Below are 18,352 nucleotides of genomic sequence, written 5' to 3' on the forward strand. Positions count from 1 at the left end.
GTCCATTAATCCTTCGAGTAACTGAACTAATGTGTCAAAGAGGTGGAAAAGCTTTCACCTGTTTCATAATTTATTTCATTTAAACTGAGACTTCAGTGAACTTGGGGTTAGTTGCCTTAACCAGGGAGCACTACATGGTTTTCTCTACAGCTGTGGTTCCACAGGATACAGAGAACACACAGTGAATTCAAAACCTTGGTTGGACTGTTAGTTCAAAGCTATTTACGCCTGATCAGACAGTCAAAACAGTGACCATGCAAGTTCCAGCAGGACAGAGAGAGAGAGAGCCTATTCAGCTAAAGCTGGTGCATTGTTGTGCAAAATATAAACATATATCAGGTGATGTATAAAGTCATATTTACCACTCAACTGTAAGCTCTTTACAACACAGCACAAAAAATAGAGAGTAGATTAATATTTAGAAATTAAACTCTACCACATACAGTGGCAAGAAAAAGTATGTGAACCTTTTGGAATTTCATGGTTTTCTGCATTAATTTGTTTTAAAATGTGATCTGATCTTCATTTAAGTCAAGAGTATTAACAATTATAATGTGCCTAAAATAATTACATGAAAGAAATTCTGATCTTTTATTTGAGGGCAAACATAAAAATCAGGCAGAACTGCTTTAGCTTCATGTCGTTCCATAGCATCTGTATTGGATTGAGGTCTGGACTCTGATTGGCCACTCCAAAGGCAGATTTAGTTTTTGATATTTTTGATTCACTAGGGAAATTATCTTCCTCCCAACCACTGCAAGCTGGCATTGCCCTGATGCAGCAAAGCAGGCTCAAATCATGATGTTTCCTCCACGATACGTTATGACTGGGATGATGTGTTGTTGATGATGATGTGGAGTTTCAACATGCTCTGTGGCTAACTTCAGGCGTGCAGCAATGTTTTTTTAGTAATCAGCAGCTTCCTTCATGATGTCCTGTCATAGACACCCTGCTTGTTCAATGTTTTACCTACTGTAGACTCATAAATACAGATGTTATCCAGTTCCAATGATGCCTTCAAATCTTTGGTAGTCTCTCAGGGTTCACATACTTTTTCCGCTAGGTCTATGAGGTTTTTGTGTGTTTTATTCTTTTAGGCACATAATATTTGTTAATACTCTTGACTTGATGAAGATAAGATTCCATTTTGTAGTTGTTTTGTTTTTTGATTTGTCGTTTTAAATTGACGATGCAGATTATTGTGCTGCTCCACACTCTGGGCCACTTGTAGGATTTTATTTTAATAACTTTTTCAGAAGGTTTATTTACTCATGGTGCCTCTAGAATATTTGTCCATCAACGTCACGGAGAGTCACGAGTTGTCAGTCAGCGTGGTGACGTAACGGCGGTGACGTTCCCAGGGCTTTCCCGTCGGGCTGACGTTCAGAGTCCAGCTGAGGCAGGAGAGAAGCAGACGTCTCCCAAACATGGCTTTGAATCGGAATCACTCGCAAAACGGTGGCGTTTTGATAAACAACGGAGAAACGTAAGTGTTATTTATCGCTTGTGTGTGAACGATTTTATTAACTAGCAAGTTGTCGCCTTTCTTTTGGGTTTGTTTACCTCCAACTTCCCAGTGCGTAGTCAACGTAATGCTAGCCTCCCGTTAGCTGGCCTAGCTAACATTAGCATAACGTTACAGCTGATACATCTGTTGATATTAGTGTGAGCTGTGTTCATTATGAGTAAATCCACTTTAAACTAGTCCTGTTTTATTAATAAGCGCCTTAGTAGGCGCTTCGTATCTTGACAGGTGTTTGGCACAGGATGGCTAGCTGGCTAACATTAGCTAACGATCAAAACAGGAAGTAGCGGTACCTGTCGTTAGGATGTTGACTTCTTACAACAAAGATGTTCCCACATCATGTGTAAAGTTGTGTAACGTGAGTTACATACACGTTGTGAAATACAGTAGTTTTACAGATTTCCCACACATATATTCTGCAACACGATAGCATGTTATTCTGTATTACTTTATTTTAGTGGCTGGCTGAGTTGTGCATTTACTCAACTACTGTATTTAAGTACAGGTTTGTAGTGGAGTTATTTTTAGGTAACTTGAATTGTACAGAGTTTGTGTACATCTGCTTCTTTGGTAGCTGAAGCAAGTCTTAATATTTTCACCTGCTTCTTCTTTACCCAGTATTTTAAGGGATTGTAAGAACGTGGAGCTGTCGTTCAGTGATGTCACCTGCAAGACAGACCTGCTTAAGGGGACCAAGAAGGGCACCGTTTACCTTACACCATACAGGGTACAGCCTAAACTATATAAGTAACATACTGCTGCTGCTGCTGCTGTCGTGTTTTCTGTTGATTCTGTTGTAACTCCCCACACTCACTCTCTCTCCCCTCATTCACTGGCTAGCTGGTGTTCGTGTCCAGTAATACCAAGGATTGCCTGGGTTCAGCCATGTTCCCGTATTATCTGATGAAAGGCTGCAGCATTGAGCAGCCGGTCTTTGCAGCCAACTACATTAAAGGGACAGTGTCAGCTGAGCCTGGTGGTAGGTGGCCCCTTGTTTTTTTCTCTTAAATTAGACTATGATGTAAACAAGGATGTGTTAAACTTACATTGTAAAATATTAAGAAATTAAATGACAGTATTGTAAGTGTTGCCTTAATTGACATTCACAGTAAAACAGTTTTCCGTATTGGTTGTGACTTTATTCTTTTGTCTCAGGTGGCTGGGAAGGCCAGGCCCATTTCAAGATGTCATTCCCCAGTGGAGGAGCCATAGAGGTGGGACAGCATCTCTTCAAACTCGCCACAAATGGTTTGTATCCTAGTTTACTACTGAGTGACATGGTACAAAGTAGAAAGGTGTTGATCCAACTGTATGATTGTGTTAGAGCCTGTAAATTGTGCTGCTGTTGAATTGTGTCATGCAGTTGTTTGTGTTATTTAATAACACAATTCAACAGACAAACTGCATCCTCCAAAATGTTTGGACAGCTGTATGAACACCCCACTCTCTCAAACAGTTGGATTAGACTAACTTTGTTATAACTTGGTGTACTTAATAAACCTCCAGATAGGTGTATATATGATTTATTTATTGTTTTAATTCTTGCATGAAACTGATTTATCTTGCTGTGTCCTAGCATCCCGTGCTGCTCCTGCCCAGAACGGTGCTGCATCCTACGGGTATCCTTCACCTGGAATGATGAATGGCTATGGACCACCTTCATCTGCTCCTCCTGGTTATCCTTACCCACCACCACCGCCCCAGCAAAATGGTTTCTACCAGGGACCCCCCCCTGCTGCTGGCAACATGGGCTACCCCTATCCAACAGCTGCTGCAGGTATAGAAATCAGTCCATTTAAAATCAGAGACGTCAGAGTTTCTACTTTTCTGTACATTTCTTTTACATTCTTTTTTTTTCTTTGACTTTTCTTTGAGTTCAGTCAGAAATTCATGTTCAGACAGAAAAAAAAACTTTATCAGGACCGTCTCAGGATATCTTTACTCTCTGAAGATGTTCACAGTTAATTTTTAGCCTCTGGGTTGTGTTTCCCTGTGTTTAAATGTGCATGCAGTGCATAGATTTGTTTTGTATGTATGTTTTTTTTTTTTTTTCGCCAAATGTTCTAATTAAATATAAGTAAAAAAAAAACCTTGAGGCACAAATAGCTCTGCATTTTCTCTCCCTCCCTGTCAGTTTCATACTTGTTTTTTGTGTCATGCTGCAGAACTGACTGCTGACAGTCTGTAACCTCCGTTGACCTTGCAGTTCTATCTCTTTCCTTTCTGTCCGTCTTCGGTGTTTCAGGAATGTACCCATCTGGTTTTGAGTACATGGCACCACCTCCGCCGTACCCTGGGCCACCCCAAAATTGGACTCCACCCCCTCAGAACTGGACAGCACCACCACCAGCGCCTCCAGGTCTGTTTCTGTCTCTCTCGCTCTTTAGATTTCCTCTCTGTATGTCTGTGTCACTGCACCCGTCAGATCAGATCTGTCTGCCTCAGAGTGACTCACTATGAAGCACGCCACCAAAAAAAGGGGTGCTGATGTCTCATCTGCTACACATCAAAATTACAAAGGATAAACAATCTCCCCTTATCCTCTCCTTCCTTATTCTCTTTTTTTAGCACCTTGTGCATTTCAGTAAAATCTGTCTCACCCGACACACAGGTTGAGCTTGGTGCACTGTGCTGACATGTTGCTTTGGCAAATCTCTGTTCTGAGTAGGTCATTTGCTTCGGTGCGTCCTCGGGGTGTGCCACTAGATTTTTTTCTTGAGGATTCCTGGAGTTGTCAGTTGTTGTGCTTCACTTGACTAATACCGCTCCTTGCATCATTTCTTCGTACAGTGTTCAGAGCTGTAGCATCTGTTCCTAAATATGCTCATCAGCCTTCACTGTCTGCCTTTATCTCCCTGTCTTTGTCACGTCTCATTTTATGCACAGGTAACTCCAAGGCGGCTGAAGCAGCAGGCAGTGCGTATTACAATCCCAGCAACCCACACAGTGTCTACATGCCCATGGTAAGCTGCTTTGTTTGTCATCACCTCAGTTATATTTGTGTGGAAGTGACACGTGAGCTTTCCTTTAATGCAATTTCTTCTTCATTCCCACACAGGAGCGGCCTCCTCCATATGCACCTAATTCAGACTCACCTGACAAGAAAAACAACTGAGGCTCAGACATCATCACTTCTCTCTTTTTCTGTATCTTAAATATATTTTAAGCAGGATGTCAATGGATACTCACAAGTTTGGAGAATACAGAAAAGAGACCAGAGTTAAAGAGGGCTTGAAGATGAATTGATGATTTCTGGTCACTGGAACAGCTTATAAAGCAACCACACCCTTTTACTTAAGTATATTAAAAGTGATTAATATTGTGTAACTTTTCTGAGACTGATCATTAACATTTACTTTAGTCTCTAGCAGGTAAAGTAAGGGCAGCGCTGCTGTCTTTGTTTTGAGATGAAAGGAGGAGGCAGTATGGGGAATGTATTTTTTAAGATGGAGATTTATTACCAAAACATTTTGTAGCGATTTTCTGATGCAGTTCCTTTAGTAATTAACATTAACATTAGCAACTCCTGTTATAAAGCAGTTAAGTATTTTTTCATCATGTATCATTGCAAATACTGTGTGTTTCCTGTACAGCTTTGTTTGTCTTCCCATAGTATCAGAAGTGGGTTTAAAAAGTAATACTCATGCTCATACTTTAAGTCTCTTCACATGTGACCAAGTAATTCTCCATCATACTCTAATACTCGTATCAGAGGCTTTGGTTATCTGAAGGAGTGGTGTATAGTTTGAAAAAGGGGATCAGTAAGATTTCTAACATTGAAAGTTATATGTATGTGCAATATTTCAATGCTGGGGTCACATGAGTGACCATGTGTTTAACTCCTAGCTTCTATTATATTCATGTGTGTAAAACCAGGCTGAGCCCAGAATCCCACTCTTGGAGAACTCACACTAGTGTGTGGTTACAGGGCAAACCGATCTATTAAAAGGCCCTCAGTATTTTACCTGCTGTTGAAACAATTTATTCCTGATTAAACTGGGGTGGGGCACTAACGGGTCGTGTTGATGCTCATCAGAAAACACGTGTATGAAGGGGTATTAGCACACAGTTGTAGTAGAGAGATGCTCTTTTTGGGTTTGGGTTTGAGTTTGGTTGAATTAATCAATAGTCTGTATAGATATCTGTTTTGCGGTTCTTAATCCTATTGCTGAATTTTTCTGTCAGTTATAATCTAATAAATGTGTCGTATTAAATTTAACATGTTTATTTTTGCCATTTATTAGAAATTTAAGCACTGAATCACTTGAATTTATCAGAATTAACTAATTATTATGTTACAAATGCGTCAATTGGGTTTTTAAAATCTAATTTTCATTTACTAAACTATTGCTACATTTTTATAATTAAGTCTCTCTTTTACATTTGTTCAGGTCTTTAGTGATAATTTTCCAAAGTAAAAACATCAAATTGACTTTTAAGTGATGTGAAACTGCAGATATTTGTGTTACAGAGGGGAAAAGTAACTTAATATAGTTACCGAATTAATAGTCTCAAACACTAATTTGAGGTACTCTAATACTTTTGTGAAATGTTATTTTCTATCTTCAACTTGCTACATATCAATATTGTCCTTTCTACTCTACTGTACTCGTTACTATTTACTTTTCTGACTTCTCACCAATTTATGAAATGAATTTCTTAAAACCAGCTAGTTGCCAGGCATTTACGTTCGTGGTTATTTTCTCTTTTACATTTCAAAGATGGTTTTATTTAAATAAACGTTTCAGGCTCAGATTAGCAGAAACAAAGAAAAACAAATACAAAATAGTTTTTTTTGTTTTTTTCTAACCTTAAATAATAAATCATCAAGTGTATGTAATGTAGTTAATAATATTAATTAAAATCATGAACTCATACCTAGTGCACCAGTACTAATATATAAAATAAACTATTAGTGATGGAGACCATTCTTCTGCACAATGAGTACTTTTACTTTTGATACCAGTACATTTTCCTCATTTTCCAACATCACTTATGCACATTTACTTTAACTTGAGCATTTAAGTCACCACTGGATGAACTGATTGTGTCTCTGACAAAATGAAGAAATAAGACAATTGAAACGATCCACACTCCAACTGAAGAACATATTTATTACATTATGAAACAAACCCCCATCATTAAATTCACTCTTTTGACAGAAAACACACTGTACAGCGACATAACACGACATGAAGACTCTGGGTAGATAACGATGGCTTTGTCATGCACTAAAATACAAATGCTTTCAGGAATAATATACTGAATAATTACAAAGTTAATAACACATCATTAGCTCACATCTGTCCCACCCATTAATTCATAGAGACTAGTTCTACGTTATGGCTCAACTCCTGTTTTAGTCCAGTTCCTCTGGAAAAGGATGTGATCATGTCTCTAATGTTAAATCTGTACATTTCTCTGTAGCTGTCACTACACTGCAAACTAGATTAAAGATGTGCAAAATCCTACTGCATGTTCTACATGGACTTTATCTACCTTCAAGGACGAACATGTAAATCTTAAATCAACTGAAATGAGATTATTCATTGAATGCCTCAGTCCTAAAACACAAAGCAAATGGACCTTTCTGATTCACACTGTACACTTAGCTCACCAGTTTATCAAAGCTATTTTCCTACAAATGTATTTTCCCTCTGCTAGAAAACTAATCTCTGTCACAGTGCTGCATACCTTTGCTTCTTAATAGTATTTGTCTCGGCGCCTTTAATCACTTTTCGCACGTGTTGTGTTTCAGAGCTATGAGGTTAAAATTAGAAAAAGTGATAATGAATTGAGAAAATGCTGCTGCACTGATGTTGAATTCTAACTTCAGACAAACAGAAGATCAGACGGATACTGGCAACATGGATAATCTTAATCTGTTCACCTGTGTTCAAAGGTCTAACAAGTCACCATGTTTCTCTTACTGATCAAACACTGTTAGAGCTACAGGAGTGTTTCTGTGTGGTCAAAGGGTCAAAGGTTAAATAAAGAATTTAGCGTGAGATCTGACTGATGGAATGACTCCTACGGCTCTTCCTGTAGAAACCACACCTCATTGCGGCGTCCGTAAGGCTTGAGTGGGTCGTAGCTGCAGCAGAAGTACTGCTTGCGCTGAAACGGGGCCGTCTCACCCAGGGTGCGTGTCAAACGCAAGGCCTCTGCCCGGTACTCGCTCTCCCCTGCAAAGCCTCCAAACTGCCTGTGAGCACAAAAGGAAATGAGGGAAATCTAAATTAGCTGGATAATTATAGTGTTACTTTGACTGGATGAATTCTGTGGACTTTCTAATGGATGCAACAAGGACCTTCAATGCACTCATGCACAGTGAGAGTCAAAACAACATGAGGTCAACTAAACCTGCTTTAACACCAGATCATCACTGCAGGAGACTAAACATAAGTAAGTAACGAAGCAAGTAAAACTTTATTTATATTGCAAAACTAGGGTGATGAAGTGCTGCACAGACACAAAAGATGACAAAGTTTTTGCATAAATAAAATAAAATTAAACAGAAACAAGAAACAAATGAGAATACAGCAAGGAAATGGAACATCAGCAACGCAAGGGAATCGACAATAAATAGCTTTTAAAAAGATTTTTAAACCAGAGTTTGCTGAATTAACTTCCAGAGGGAGATTGTTCCATAATCTAAAAAACACGTGGACTTCAAATTCTGTCCTTCAGTTCTTGTTCTGATGACCTGAGAGACCCGGAGAACCTGTAAGAGTTGTTGTGCTATAAATGTTATTAGAATGATTTTAAAGTCAATCCCATATTTGACAGGAAGTCAGTGTAACAAATCAGCAGTGGTGCCATGAATCTTTGTTGTTAAAGTAACCTGCAGAAAAATTCTGGATTCACTGGACATATGGACAAAAATAGACAAGCCTTAAACCGATCTCTGGGGGACGCCACAGGCTAGTGGAGCAGAATCAGACAATACACTAAACTGTTTAAACAGAGCATCTTAAATGACACCTACAGAGCATAGACGGTCATGCCGGGCCGCTCCTCAATCCTGATGGCACTATCGGTGGGATCCGGGGGGCTTGGCTGGTAGACTGAAGGGATTTTTATGGCAACCACCAAACGGCGAGACAGCACGCCATCATTCCTTGGGTACACTGTGATGATGACGGGAGCAGCGGTACCCATGGCTTCACCTTAGAAGACAGAGAGTGAGTTTTCAAAAGGAGGAACAGCAGAGAAACACCACTTCCTCCCTAAAGCAAACAGATCTAAAGGTCAGGATTTATGTGATTCTGTGTTGAGAACATAATATCATATGCAAATGGAAACACTGATAGTGTTTAACCAGACATTACAAACCAGGTCACGTAAATCACACCTCTATTAATACCAAAGGGATTAAATGATGATTCTGCACTGAAGCCTGGTTACAACTAGACTGCTCTTTTATTCAGCTGCGGTCATGTGTGTCTTGTCTCGACACACGACCTAAAAGAACAGAGCTGTAATTCAGCCAAATGAAATAAGAAACCAATGGAGGAATATCAATTTTCTCAATTAAAAATAAAACAATAACAATTCCACTCAGCACAAGTATCCACAGATCTTAATACAGAAGAAATAGAGAAGGTTATTAGTCACAGTGGGTTAAATAATTATTATTTCCAGTTCAGCTGTTCATGTGAATTTAAGACCAGACACTGATATTTACTGTGTTCATCAGTACCTCCACTGAAAAAACAAGATCTTCTCAACAAGATGTTTGAGCCACAGCTCCTAAATGTTTTAGGAAGCACTGCTGTGTCTTTCATTGTCTGAGAGAGAGAGAGAGAGAGGAAGTGTGGACACTGACAGACCTCCACCACCTCAGGAGTTACACACCATCACCCCAAAAGACGGTGAAGCTGGTTTGAAGTTTGAACATGTGGAGAAGCTTGTAGATTAATGGAATAATGTGGGAAAACGTTTGCAGGAGAAAAGTTCCTACATGGACCTAAAATACCAAACCAGTGAGGTTTGGAGGTAGAATCTGCTGCCATCCATCAGAACAGTGAGATCTAGTCTTCCTGTGTGCAGTTACTGGTCCCACCAATCGCAACCAAGGGTTTTTTTTTAACTTTATTGTGTTGTACTGAGTTAAACTGATTCAAAACATTCTACCTGGACTCTCACCTCAACAGAACTGAAGATCAAGTTTCAGAAGCGGATCACAAAGGCCGTCGCTGCAGATGAAGGCTTCTCCACCAACTATTAAATAAACTGTGTCATTCCAATTCAGTGCACAAAGGTTTTTTATTGTACTGTAGCTATAGCACATTATGTCTGGTCTTAATTTCAAGTGAACAGCTGCACTGGAAGTATGTTTAATGAGATACTGTACTTCCCCACTGTGGATTACATTAATTAATGAAATAATCGCTGGCACTCAGTCGATAGAAAGCCAACATTAATCATGTAAACAAGAGTCTAAGATGAGTAAAAGCCCTTATTACTAATGACATTCCATAAATTAATAATCTAGTGTGTTTTTGCTCCATTGCTTCATCAGATTATGAAAATCTCCCCATCAGATTATATAAATCATCCATGTTCAGTGTTTTTGCCATAAGACACAGTAAGACCTCTATCATGGTCTGATTGATTCACCTGGTTCGTTGCTGCCACCGATGTACATGAGCAGCTTCCTCATCAGTTCCCCCGTCACTTGGTCAAAGGCTCGTCCCTCAGAGGAGACAACAGCGTACTTGGCAGCATCGTACCGCCGCACCTCAAAGCTAACTCCATCCTAGGGAAGAAAGACAAATCATGTGGTGACTTACTGTAGGCATCAGCAGGCCAACCACAGCCACACACTGCAGCGTGCACAGTGCTGCAAATGCCTTTTGTGCCCGTACACCCACACAAGCGCACAGACACACACAAACGCAGTGGTTTTCTTCCAGGGGATAAGTGCAGGAGAGAGGTTAAGCTCAGATATGAGTCACCTCTGACACACTGATGCTGACAATCTGCTCCTCGGGATGAAAGCCTTACACTGGAGGGGGGTTTACACTCACTGTGTGTGTGTGTGTGTGTGTGTGTGTGTCTGTGTGTGTGCGTGAAACCAATGTGGGCAGCCAAATAATAAGATGCTGATGAAACGTATTTACACTGATTTAATTTAATTTCTTCTTCTGCTCTGCGGGGTTCAGTCAGCTTACAGGGAATAATGGGCAAGAGGAGATGCACGACCTTACATAACAGCGCACAGGCAAACACACACATGCAACTCGCCCCCACCCCCAGCTTTAATATGATGCAACAGTTTTGCATTAAGTGTGATTAACTGGGGTTAATGTGCAGCACAGTCACTCAACTATGCTAGTGAGCAATAACTTTAATACATTTTGAAGGAATCTGGTCACTGGAGACGGAGATGTGAGTTTTAAATGCAGCTCGACATTTTACTAACATGATTACACTGTGTGGGATTTTACAGTGAATGACTCTGTGTGTTTTTATTATGGGTTCACAACAGAATCTAGGTGCTGGACATGGCAATGTTACATTCGAGTTATTCCACAGTATATTTAGATCAGACTAAACTAGATTTGTGTTCTGAGCCCGAGGTTTTTGCCAACGGTGAGAAACTGCTCAAACACATCAAAGTTGATTTACAACTGTCTTTAAAATAAACGAGCAAAGAAAGTTTCCATCATTTGAAACTATGAGCAAAACTGTTAATCACAATGTTAATGTGACCCATGACACAGAAAAGAGCTAAAATATACATAAATATCTCAATAACTCAAATAAAATATTTACTAAATGTCCAATTCGCTATTATGCAGAGACGTTGATGTTTTAATCCGTAGATGGGTGGGTAATGACCTGTGTTCTGTGTGGTGTTTGAACGCCTCACACACACATCGAGTGAAACATGGTAGGAGGTAGGACGAGAGTTCCTCTGAGTGTGGGCGTGCACACGTTCCTAAACGAAGCCTTTGCTGCTGCAAACAGTGTTCATGTCCACGTTCATGTTCTTCAGCTGCAAAATGGTCCATTCAGTTCCCTGTTCACTAAAACAATTTATCACGTTCTTGCAAAATGCTGGAGCTTGATAACTGTGTTAGTGTTGCAACAGATGACACAGATTTAATGTAGAATAAAACTGAATCTATCTATTAAAAAAAAAAAAACGCTGACTTTAGTAAAATGTATTATTTTGCAGATGATGTGTTTGTATTTCTAACAACTTTTTATCTTTATATCTTTATCTTTATATCTACCACCACAGTCATCACAGAGGACCTGGAAAACATGTGAAGTGGTCGTGGAGTCAGATGCAGCAGACATATTCATTCCTCAACACATACAGGATAACATTATGTTATCACAATGGTCTCACTTGTGACAGGTACAAGGGCTCCTGCATAGTAATTACAAGGACTTCGCTCTGTGTGGTCTGTCACTGGGACCACCATTAACATTGTGTATAGGGGGCAAACTAAGAAAGCAGAGCCTGACTTGTGCAATTAGGACGTCTGTCATGTGTCTGGTGGTTGTGTGCATGTGTGTGTTCAGCTGCTGCTTATGCAGTGATAATTACTCTGTGGCTGAACAGAGCACGCATAACGTATCATCAGCACCGGGACTGCTGAGCTGCTTTGTCGTTTCGTCCTCTGTTAAAGTAACCTGTTAGCGTCGTTAGCAGACGTCGAGCTACATTTCACTTACGTGTTGCTGTTGTTCTGCTGTGAACACTGTGTGTGTGCGTGCAGGTATGTGTGTATGCCCTGTCAGACAGCTCGTCTGGATTGTGTGTCAGTTTTAATTAAGAGTGCAGGGTGTCAGAGTCAAGGGGCTGTTCCACAGATCAGGTGACAAGCTCTGATTTCAATGGCTGCTGTTAAAACATCAGTCAAGTCCAGAGATTTGATGAACGTGCAGCTCGGGTACCGTGGTGACTCTGCACTTTGTGCTCTATTTAGAACTGATCTCTCCACACCAGCAAATCTCACTTACATGTCAACATTGTTAAACTGTGATTAATAATAACTAAAATCATTCAGTTCAGCAGTTATTTGTAAGCAAACTGATGACTTCAGTTGTCTCAGGTAATAGTTCAGAGCAGACCAGCCTTTCTCTGGGTGCTAGTTTGGGTCATTTGATTCTCTTCCTGTGTGGTCAGCTGAGCTGGAAATCCTTTGTCTCCCTTTGAAAAGTTAGCTGCTGTTCCAAGATAAACGCACAGACACAAAGACACTTTCGAAGTCCATGACGACAACGGATTTTCATGGCCACATGCATATTTACAGCCGTGCTCTGTAGGTAAATGGGAGGTGTGTGTAGGGGTGTCCTCCTCTGTGATGTCAGGCTCCTGTGTCTCTGTCCTCATGGTCAGTGCATCATTGTTCACACCTGATCCATATCTGAGCTCACGGATTAAACTCGTCTGACCTGCATCCTTTTCTAGAACAGGGTCAGTTACCTTGTGCTTTGTGATTCCACGTGCATGTACACTCACTGGCCACTTTATTAGGTACACCTGTGCAACCTAATGCAACCTGATACAGCAGCTCTGCTGTGAATTCTACTTTTACAAGGTAAGAATTCCTCAGTTTAAGTTGAAACTGTCAGGTTATAATTCTACTATGTGTTTTTATTGAGGTCATAGTGGGTGGTGGAGTCATACTGCAGAGCAATTTACATAAATAAGGGTCCAAAATATTTCAACAGAAAGTGAAACTATAAGAGAAAAACAAGTGGAATTTGAGTGAGAGCTGCTGTATTGGACTGTATTGTATGCACAGAACCACACACTCAAGTAAAAGTATAAGAACTAAAAAATGCTCCACCTCAAATAGAAATACCACTTCCAACTGTATTAGATTTGATGTTGTGAATAACACAAATGTGCAGGTCTAGTTCAGATTTGTTCAACAAACTCTCAAAGATAAAAATTGCAGTAAGAAAGAAGATGGTTATTAATAACAACATAAGAACAAACATCAGTGTTACTGTAGAGACGAGAGGGAGAAACAGCAGCAGGTTTCTGTTCTGGCAGCTGCTTAATCCATAACAACAGATTACTGATTAATAGCTGATTATATCTGTACACACATCTACATCTGCAAAAGTAACTAGTAAATACAGATGTGGAGTAAAAGAGACATACAATGGAAATAATTAGATTTGAGTAAAACTACCTCATTACATGTAATCTATTACTCACGCCTCCACAGTGTCATAATGTGGAAAATGTTTTTATTGTATTTAAAAAATTATCAGACTATAGTTTGCGTGTGTGTTAATGTTACACATCTTTATCTATCTGTGATTTGCTGACTGGCGGAGGACCTCTGGCTGGTTTACCCCCCTTTGCCCCACACTGCGACTCAGCGAGCATCCTTATAGGTCACAGGCAATTAACAGCCAGGCTGCGAGTCGAGGTTACAGGAGTGAATAAAAATCAATGACTATAGCAAACAAAACATAAATTATGAAGGGCACGAACAATATTCAAGCAAACAGAGACAGAAGGGTGACACTTTGACTATACATCAGGAGTTTTGTGCGTAATTGGAGCCGCACACGCATCAAACGCCACGAACACAAGCGCATATTGCAGAAGCTGTATTGATATCAAAGTGACGTGAAGTTGTGTCTGACAGGTGTCCGCACGTCTCTTACCTTCGTCTCACTGCTGAGCAATTTATATTCCGTCTCTTCGGTGTTTCCGAAGAGCGAGTTCTTGATCATGCCAAACATGTCGCGGACAGGTCACCTCTCCTCTCGCCGCTCCGCTGGGTCGCTGCGCGTCCTCCCGGTCGCTCTCGATGTAATTTACTCGCGCTCTGGTCTCACAGCTTCTTTATGAGCTCGTCCAATTCCTGGAAACACGCATTAAACAAGACAAACAACTTACAGCAGCATCCAAATGCGCCAAGACGCAGAGGAAAGTGCGCGCTTTGCTCCAGCGGACACGCACCACAGCGGCTGTTTCCTTCAGTTGGAGATGCTGACTCTTCGCCCCTCTGCCGAACCAAGGAATGAGCTAATCAGCCTCCACTCAGGCGGGTGGAGTGTCTCCGCCCTCCTCCTCTCCTCCTCTGCTCCTCCACTCTTGGTTTTGTATCTTAACCAGCGTGACGGTCACTCATATCACCACTTCTCAGACACAAACGTTTAGGTTAACTTAGAAACACGGGATCAGTCCAACTTCCCCGCAGCTCCAGGTTGCGCTCACATAAAAAAAATCCACTGACTTACATAAGTAAAGTCTTGGTATGAGCTGCAGCATCACAGTCTATAGGGAGTCACCTCATCCAAAGCAGCAGAGGAACGTTCACTGCCACTTAGCTTTCGTTTGGGTTTCTCTCTCATTCTCTTTGTCACGCCTGTCGGTTCCAGGATACATAAAACAGTTGGGTGCAGAAAAACACATTTACAGCCTGCTTTGTGCGCAATATAAATTTTGACACAAGCCGTTGGTTTGTCACTATGCATCGGGTTTTCTTTCCAGGGCTGTGTGGTGTGTGCGTGTGCTGGTTTGGGGCAGCGCACGGGTGCACGTCTTCCTCCCTGTGTCACTGCTGTGCTGCTGCTTTAGGGTTAGTCTATTTAAATTCACACTGAAGGCAATGTTAGTCCGCGGAGAGTGGAGAGTAAGAGGAAACAGAAAGATATAAAAAAGTGGGATGAATAACAGTGAGTCAGAAAAAGGAGGCAGGATCCTGTCATGTACCTGTGCTGTACAGAGGAGGACACTCTGTCCCTGAGCCCAACCAAAACCTGTCGATTTGAATATTTAATTACATTATTTTTTAGACTCCTGTCCAACTAATCACTGAGGATGGAGCCTGTGCAGTTGGTAAAGTTTTCTGACCACTACTAATCTTTAGTGATGGTTTTGTTTGACATGTTCTGTGATGAGCTTTGACACTTTTCCTCTTGTCTTGTTACATAATGTTGCAGCTACTGATGTACAGGGCAACAGGGCTCTGGTCTCTTTGTATCTCTGTGAACTGCCTCATGTTTAAAATCTCACTTAACCTTCTGGTCACTGATATTCAAATATATGACTTAACTGTTTGCACTTGGGTTTAATTGGACAAAACTTTTAAAGAGTTAATTATTACAGTGGCTGCACCATCAGATCGCTCGATGCTCAAGTAAATGTGCACTTGCCTAAAAAAGGGACACTGCCACAAGAAACTGAAGATGCGAAAGTAGCACTTTAAATTCATTATTTCACTTGAAGTACAGAGTACATATTTTAAAATGTTTTTTCAGTACAAAAACACAGACAGTTCACTAAGAAAGTGATTCCTCAGGGCATCAGTCAAACTGAGTTACCACTAAGAACAAAGTAATTTAAACATCGTTAAAAGTAAATCTACAAGTTTAGACATTAAGTCATTAATAAGGTTTCTGGAGAAATCACATCATCAGCTTTAATTCATAGATCGACTGACAGGTGGTTAATCCACAATAATAAATCATAATATATTAGCTGGTTGTATTTTATTTATTTTTATGTACCTGTGCTCCTGTTTGTCGTCCACCATCATACAGTCACACAATGCAGTAGAACAGAAGACAAAGACTAGAGAGGCAGCTGGACCTCAGGAGAACCAGTCTAATAGAACAGATTCTTATAAATCTATGACTTGACTAAAATAATATTAGTCCTCTAAGAATGAGTGACTTCATTAATTCACATTTAACAGATCAAGTATGGGCAATATGCTCAATGACTCCATCTGTGTAATAAATGTGATTTGATTTACTTTTACCTGGTTCTTAAGTGCATGCAAGTGTATTAACATATGGATTTAATATCCAGTTGAACTGATATATAAGGACAAAAATCTCAAGTGTAATCTCAGTTGTTAATACTTTAATAGGAAAATGACTGAAAATGAAATGACTTACAGTTTCGATGTATTGACATCTACAACAAATATGTAATTATATCTTAAACTTTTACAGTTACTTCACTTGGAATAAAATATCAACATATTTATTCCCTTTGACAGTTGTAGGAGAGAACAGGAATAATTCCTTCACAGCAGTCCATGATGGTGAAAGCTTCTCCTCTACCAGACTCCAGTCAAATATTTATCCATTTAGACTTCACATGAGGCCACAGGCAAGAAGAGTTTTCAGATCTAATTTTTTTCCCCATGTTGCATCGTCCCATGTCCTCACTTCTCCCAGCCTTTACCTCCAGGCTGAGTGGGCAACCTGAGCCCCACTAAGCTGGCCACTTCTTCTGGGCTGCGCTCGCCCTTGCCATGGTACAGATTGTGCAGGGCCATGTGGTTCCTGGTAGACTCCAGCAAACACAGGTATGTGTGTGAGGCGTGGTGGGCTTCCTGCTGAGCACGGCAGTACCTTGCTCCTGTTACCTGTCAGTGGGAACATGGAGAAAGTATTAGAGCAGATCAAATGATGAACTACATCATAACATAAACATCAAAATATTGAGTTATTATTATTTTTTTGCTTTGATTAGTAACAACTTAAACATGTCTCTTTTCCCTGAGACAGATTTTTCTGACTAATGCTTCAGTCCAGCCCCTATAGAGCTTCACATATACACTGTGATGCACTCAGGTCTTTTCAGAGCTTGGACAAATATCCACTGACAAACATGAATTCCTTCTAGCTGCTTCGCTTCACTGACTGCACATGCATGTAACCCCTGCGGTGAGCCATATTCTTCCAAGCATAAATAATATAAGCTTTAAGCCTATATGCTCGACCCTTCAACAGGCAGCTGTGTACTGGGAAAAGAAACTGACAAGAAAATGTGGTGCTTAGAAACAGCCTGGTTAATGACGCAACTTTAAAGGGCGACATCACCTGTTCTGAACTATTAACTTTATACTTGATAATATATATATGATAATAATTTAGTACATGTGTATAGATAGTATTTACTAAATTGATCTGGATCTGAGTCCTTTTATACTAGATATCTGCTGACAGAGTTCAATCTGATGATCTAGCTGAATCTTTTAAACATACACACACATTTACCCTGTTAGATTAATACAAATGTTTTAATATTTTACGTTTTACGGTTTATTTGGATCTTAAATCTTCAGTTAATGTGTTAATGTGCATTAATATGTTTTAAATAACATCAAAGTGCCTACATCTTTCATTGAGGCAAACATAATGCGTGATACATTAGTTACACATTATTTAGGCGGATTATGATAATAAAAACATTACCGTATTTCACATTTGTATTAAAATAATAGTTTATCAGCTACGTCTCAACTCTGTGCTGTTCTATTGCTCGTTAGCTGCTGGCTAATGTTAGCATGTCCTTCTACTTCACAGTCACCTTGCTCTCAACTGACACCTGCAAATATTGCAACTTTGACAAGAAGAACTTCAGTCTGAACCGGAGTATTTGTATTTTCTAAAAGACTGAATCACAAACATTTTCATTTAATGAGAAAATTATATTATTGAGCAGTTGTAGGTTTAGCTAATCTTAGCCACGCACCTCCAATGGGGTTTGTATTGGTAGTTAGCTAACGTGGCTAACGTGGCTAACGTTAGCTGAAGCGCAGTTAGGGGACACTCACCTTATTTTTCCGAAACTGGTCCATGACATAGCTGTAGGCCAGAGACTGTTTGTAACCTGGACCCTGGAGGGTTCGTAATTCCTTCAATATTCCCCGACAGACTCGCAGCGACGATGGCAACGATGCCATGTCTGATAGGTGTTTGATTGTGCGACTCTTGCAGCCAGGCTGCTCAATGCAACACCGCACAGTCGATGAGTTCGTGTTCATTGTCCACAGGGGGGCGCTGCGCCACAGTGAGGACACAAGGTGCAGCTTCATGTTC

The 18,352-nt window shown here is 40.3% G+C and overlaps 3 protein-coding genes across 3 annotated transcripts; 1 reads left to right on the plus strand and 2 right to left on the minus strand.

Annotated features, from left to right (window-relative positions):
* Positions 1-1,329: 1,329 nt before the first annotated feature.
* On the plus strand, positions 1,330-5,744 carry wbp2nl (WBP2 N-terminal like). The gene is made up of 8 exons (XM_026346139.1): positions 1,330-1,486; positions 2,144-2,252; positions 2,366-2,504; positions 2,681-2,773; positions 3,102-3,302; positions 3,771-3,884; positions 4,412-4,488; positions 4,584-5,744. The coding sequence occupies exons 1-8, from the start codon at positions 1,428-1,430 to the stop codon at positions 4,638-4,640; spliced, it is 849 nt and encodes a 282-aa protein (XP_026201924.1). The 5' UTR covers positions 1,330-1,427; the 3' UTR covers positions 4,641-5,744.
* Positions 5,745-6,622: 878 nt separating this feature from the next.
* Positions 6,623-14,520, minus strand: LOC113152804 (heme-binding protein 1). Its single transcript, XM_026346257.1, has 5 exons — positions 14,472-14,520; positions 14,174-14,373; positions 10,148-10,286; positions 8,514-8,694; positions 6,623-7,730 (listed from the first exon to the last, which is right to left on the minus strand). Exons 2-5 carry the CDS (start codon positions 14,249-14,251, stop codon positions 7,556-7,558), a joined length of 573 nt encoding a protein of 190 aa, XP_026202042.1. The 5' UTR covers positions 14,252-14,373; positions 14,472-14,520; the 3' UTR covers positions 6,623-7,555.
* Positions 14,521-16,365: 1,845 nt separating this feature from the next.
* fmc1 (formation of mitochondrial complex V assembly factor 1 homolog) lies at positions 16,366-18,271 on the minus strand. The gene is made up of 2 exons (XM_026346304.1): positions 18,088-18,271; positions 16,366-16,893 (listed from the first exon to the last, which is right to left on the minus strand). The coding sequence occupies exons 1-2, from the start codon at positions 18,214-18,216 to the stop codon at positions 16,690-16,692; spliced, it is 333 nt and encodes a 110-aa protein (XP_026202089.1). The 5' UTR covers positions 18,217-18,271; the 3' UTR covers positions 16,366-16,689.
* Positions 18,272-18,352: the final 81 nt, after the last annotated feature.

The sequence above is a fragment of the Anabas testudineus genome, chromosome 8 (assembly GCF_900324465.2).
Source record: "Anabas testudineus chromosome 8, fAnaTes1.2, whole genome shotgun sequence".
Lineage (NCBI taxonomy): Eukaryota > Metazoa > Chordata > Actinopteri > Anabantiformes > Anabantidae > Anabas > Anabas testudineus.

Bases quoted from the DNA above. Each gene is read 5' to 3' on its own strand.
- fmc1 (XM_026346304.1), bottom strand. From the start codon at position 18,216: ATGGCATCGTTGCCATCGTCGCTGCGAGTCTGTCGGGGAATATTGAAG. The intron at 16,894-18,087 runs GTGAGTGTCCCC...TCCCACTGACAG, and splicing joins ACCAGTTTCGGAAAAATAAG to GTAACAGGAGCAAGGTACTG.
- wbp2nl (XM_026346139.1), top strand. From the start codon at position 1,428: ATGGCTTTGAATCGGAATCACTCGCAAAACGGTGGCGTTTTGATAAAC. The intron at 1,487-2,143 runs GTAAGTGTTATT...TTCTTTACCCAG, and splicing joins TTGATAAACAACGGAGAAAC to TATTTTAAGGGATTGTAAGA. The intron at 2,774-3,101 runs GTTTGTATCCTA...GCTGTGTCCTAG, and splicing joins CTTCAAACTCGCCACAAATG to CATCCCGTGCTGCTCCTGCC.
- LOC113152804 (XM_026346257.1), bottom strand. From the start codon at position 14,251: ATGTTTGGCATGATCAAGAACTCGCTCTTCGGAAACACCGAAGAGACG. The intron at 10,287-14,173 runs GTAAGAGACGTG...TTTCTTCCCTAG, and splicing joins TGCTCAGCAGTGAGACGAAG to GATGGAGTTAGCTTTGAGGT. The intron at 7,731-8,513 runs GTAGGTGTCATT...TTGTGCTCACAG, and splicing joins GGCATGACCGTCTATGCTCT to GCAGTTTGGAGGCTTTGCAG.